Source organism: Centruroides vittatus, unplaced genomic scaffold (genome assembly GCF_030686945.1).
Source record: "Centruroides vittatus isolate TY-2023 unplaced genomic scaffold, ASM3068694v2 contig_461, whole genome shotgun sequence".
Lineage (NCBI taxonomy): Eukaryota > Metazoa > Arthropoda > Arachnida > Scorpiones > Buthidae > Centruroides > Centruroides vittatus.
In genome coordinates, this window is record NW_027122257.1 from 543,033 (window position 1) to 547,409 (window position 4,377).

General features: G+C 38.9%; 1 protein-coding gene across 1 annotated transcript; it reads right to left on the reverse strand.

The window, feature by feature from the left end:
* Positions 1-323: 323 nt before the first annotated feature.
* LOC136977582 (glucose dehydrogenase [FAD, quinone]-like) lies at positions 324-3,768 on the reverse strand. The gene is made up of 11 exons (XM_067273100.1): positions 3,609-3,768; positions 2,957-3,156; positions 2,699-2,888; positions 2,470-2,601; positions 2,282-2,403; positions 1,623-1,790; positions 1,404-1,536; positions 1,180-1,313; positions 959-1,106; positions 666-888; positions 324-600 (listed from the first exon to the last, which is right to left on the reverse strand). The coding sequence occupies exons 1-11, from the start codon at positions 3,679-3,681 to the stop codon at positions 432-434; spliced, it is 1,692 nt and encodes a 563-aa protein (XP_067129201.1). The 5' UTR covers positions 3,682-3,768; the 3' UTR covers positions 324-431.
* Positions 3,769-4,377: the final 609 nt, after the last annotated feature.

Genomic DNA, 4,377 nt, shown 5'->3' on the forward strand with positions numbered 1-4,377 from the left:
TTATTAATGTTAATATCAAATGAAAATGAGAGAGACGGGGGAAGAAGAGAGGGCGAATATAAACTTTCCACTAACTAAGAACGTATAAACACTTTATCCGACTACACTATTAAAAACCTGTTATTTCATGTATTAAACTCGAAAAAAAACTGATTTTTACACAAGCTGCTGGTGTTTACAATGACTCGGAAGCGTGTCTAAATTTCCGATTAACGCGCATTCGAAGTTGCATATTCGAAAAAACTACTTAAAACTTCAGTGATTTGGGATTTTGTCCGGCGCGAGCGGAACACTGCCCCACTATGTGACATTTGAATAAAGTGTTAACTTTTTAGAGAACATTTTAATGTTCGTTCTTGCAATACATCGAATAATCTATTAGTTTTCTAGTTGTTACAGTTTTTTAATATATTAAAAAATCCCCATCATTTTTATTTGGTAAACGGGTTCTTCGCGTTGCCCATTTCTGCATAATAATCCCTGAAGATCAAATCGGCGGCTTTTTCTCCAATTAATACATCCAGTGCGAATGTACATCCGGTGATGACTTCGGGAGCGATAGACGAATCGGCCACACGTAAACCTTTGATCCCCTTCACTCTATAAAAAGACATTTTTAAAGATCTGTGACGTAAGAAACAAATTGCCGAAATTTCTTTACTTACTTTAGATCGAAATCTACCACGGTAGTATTGTCTTTGGGATCACCCATCTTGCACGTGCCTACCACGTGGTAACCGGGTGTCGCTAACTGCCTGCCCAAACAACGATAGTATTCGTCACTCGCTGCGGAATAGTTATTGCAAGCGGGAAGACTCGGGGGTGGTATTCTATCTCCGATTCCTCTCAGAGCCTGCGTATCTCCTAATTTCAGGCACATTTTTATACCTACCGAAACGTTCGATTAATTAATTAATTTATTTACCTATTGAAGATGGTGTGTGTATTGGTTACTTACCTTCGACCAGGACATTTGCGTCTTCCTCTTTATATAAATACATGCCCGCTATAAGAGGAGGAGTTCGTGGATCTCTGTCTCTTAATGTCAGTCTACCGCGACTCTTCGGTCTCTGCACCATATTAGCACAGATGACGGTTGCTCTTCCCTGTAGTTCGAAAATTATTAATTTGAATTAAAGCCAAATAATTAAAGATGGAAACCGATAGATAGTATTTTACTTGATCCCAAGCGGAAGAAAACACAGAGGAGGGCAAGGTAACGAGAACTATTTCTGCATCTGGCCAATCGTAATCCTCGTTGTAAATAGTGCTGAAGAAACCCACAACTTCGGTCGGAGAAATTGATAAGATTCCTAACAAAGAAAATTCAAAGAATCAAGAAGAGTACTACAAAGAAGAACAAAGAAAATTCGCTTTTGTGGTGTCTTGACAATAGAGTTCACCTTTGCCGCGTTCTAAAAATTCTTTATAGTCTTTCTCCGATACTTTCAGGTTGTCAACCTTGTAGAGAGGAAGGCTGAATACGGAATGATCATGTAAGTTTTTTCCCACTGGAAGATTCTTGATTACTGGTATCTGAAATTGAACAAGTGTCGCATTGCATTCTGGATCGGAAATATTTTTCATTAATAAAATGAATTTTAGAAACTTTATGCACTTACCCGAACCTTTGACAGTTCCTTAATCGGGCCAATTCCCGACAGCATCAACAATTGAGGAGATCTGATGGCCCCCGCCGATAATATTACTTCTTGATTAGCCATAGCTCTTCTCTTTACCCCATCAAAATCGTATTCTACTCCAACAGCCACTTTATTTCTAATGATTATCTGCAGAATTGAATATTATGGAATTATTGCTCGAGCTTCCTTCGTGTGTGACTTCTATTAAAATTAAAAGTGACGCAATTAAATGTTCTCGTGACGTCGAATTTACCAGACAGACTTGGCTTGTTACGTCTGATTAATTGCTTTTGTAATTCAATTTTCCCTGTCAATAATGGGCCGAATCGGCAACGATATCAACTTTAATGGCGGCTTAAATTACTCAAGCCGATCAGTGGTCGAGTGGATAAAACCACCGAAAACAGGCAATAGGTCGCGGATTCTCATAAAGTTTTCCGGATTTTCTTCGTATATCTTAACATCTAAATAGGTGCCAGTTTCCCATAGAAAGTCCTCCCGGGAGGTACCCCCTTTCTTTGGCAGATCACCCAAGCATTACAATTGTCTCATCCTATCAATCTTTAAATTACTCAAGTAAACTTGTGAAAGTTCGAATCATCAAATGAGGTGAATGATAAACTAAAAATAAAGCAAACCTTTCTAACTAAGGCGTTGGTAGCAATATTGAGATTCCACCTTCCTTCAATAGGGTAAAGAAACGCCTTATCCACACCCCATCGTCTTCCATCTTTGCTGATGATTTGAGGAATGCTGAAGACTGAAAGAAAACATTTTAAAACACGGGTATCACTCTCGATAATAAGCCTGCCCGCTTTATACTCACCCGATTGATTTTCACCGTTGACGTCTCCAAGTCTAAATCCCAATTCTTGGGCAGCTTGCAGATACTTGCTTGCTAAGTGCGTGATGAAAGCTGGACGTTGGACAAACATTTCACCATTTGTTCCATGATAGCCTGTGTGTACAGTTATTATACATGGAAGCAAAGTATTTTCGGTGTTTTGATTTGATTAAAGTTAAGGTATTTTCACAAAAGTATGACCTATTCTTACCGTTATTGGCTATATCATCATCTAAATTACGTTCAGACCTGCGGAACAAAGGAAAGATCTCTCTCCAACCCCATCCGCACGCTCCCTTCTTCTCCCAATTATCAAAATCTTTCCTGTTACCTCTGATGTATAGCATGGAGTTGATAAGGCTCTCACCTCCCAGTCCTTTGCCATGAGGCAAGTGAACGGGCTGAAAGAAAACACAGGAGTTTGATCACGTGATTGAATACGTCATTTTATCAGACGAAAGTAAATTACTGCTCTCTTTTCCATGTTCGGGAAATCGGGAAAAATGACGTTATAATTCCAATCGTAAGAAGATCCGTAAAGATAGAAGTAATACGAAGGAACTTCGGTTAGCAAATTGGGGCGTTCACCCGCTTCCAGAAGAAGTACGAACACATTGGGATTGGTGGATAACCTGTTGGCCAGTGCTGCTCCTGATGGTCCCGATCCCACTACAAAGACACGAATATTTCTAGTGTCAGATTGTCATTATTTCATCATTCTCGCAAGTGTCAATAAGAGTAACCGAGGGAACATCGACAGATAGACCAGAGAGCGATTCACACGAATCTTCAACGTAACGATCTAGCAAGGTTCTGTGAAGTGATAATATAATCGAAAAGCGATGTAATAAGCAAGTGAAAGACTTGAATTTCATCCCTAAAATAGCATTTTTCACATAAACAAAGGGAAAGTTCTCTTTACGTGTTTATTGAGTAGCAGTAGCAAAAATTTACGAACTAAAGGAAAAGCGAAAAAACAACTGCTTTCGAAATTCAAATTTCCCGCCGAACAAGCAAAAAACATTAAGTGAAAGGGGAAAAAAGAAAAGGCCAAAACTCATCGCGCGAATCGAAGCGATCCATTTACAAACGAATGCACAAAAGAGAACCGAGTACTTCACCTATTATATAGTCATAGCCGCCTTGACTTTCATACGCATTCAGGATAAATAAAAGCAAGATGACGATCTTCATTTTACAATCGCATCTCCCCACTCGGGACGACACACGAGAATTTATAGTCTTTCAACGGAAGTTTACCACTCGATTGACGTAATTCTAGTACGAAATCGAAGATTCCTTGCGCATTTCTCTTCTACGTCGAGTGTAAGCGAAACCTCAAATACATGCACATGGGGATCAGATTTCTCACATCTTCGAACATTCGACATATTACTTACCTTTCGCTCTTTGTCTTGACGTACGGTACATCCTAGGAAACGTTGAGTCCTTCACTTCCAAGTAAATATTAAAATGGGTATTTGTAGTGTTGCCACAACGCGGGAGGAGGCATTCCATTAAGGCTCTTGTAATTAAGCGCTTTACTTGGTTGACATCTCTCCGTGGAACGAATTCTTCATCCGGCAATTTCTTCCTTAAATATTTTTATGAATTGTGCTCTGTTCCTAACCCAGTTTAACGTATACAAATACCAAATTTAATGTTTTAAACGTTAATTTACTTCGGAAAAGTGAATATTTTACCTCGATTTAGCGACGAACCTTCACCCGGATTACATTCCGACATTTTACACGTCTTTGGAATTTCCAATGGCACACAGTTATTTAAACGCGTGCTCTATCGATAATATTGCTTACTCTTAAATTTCTGTGCATGCGATTTAGTCTAAAAAACCTATTAATTTTGAGAAAATTAAACAAAATTACTTTC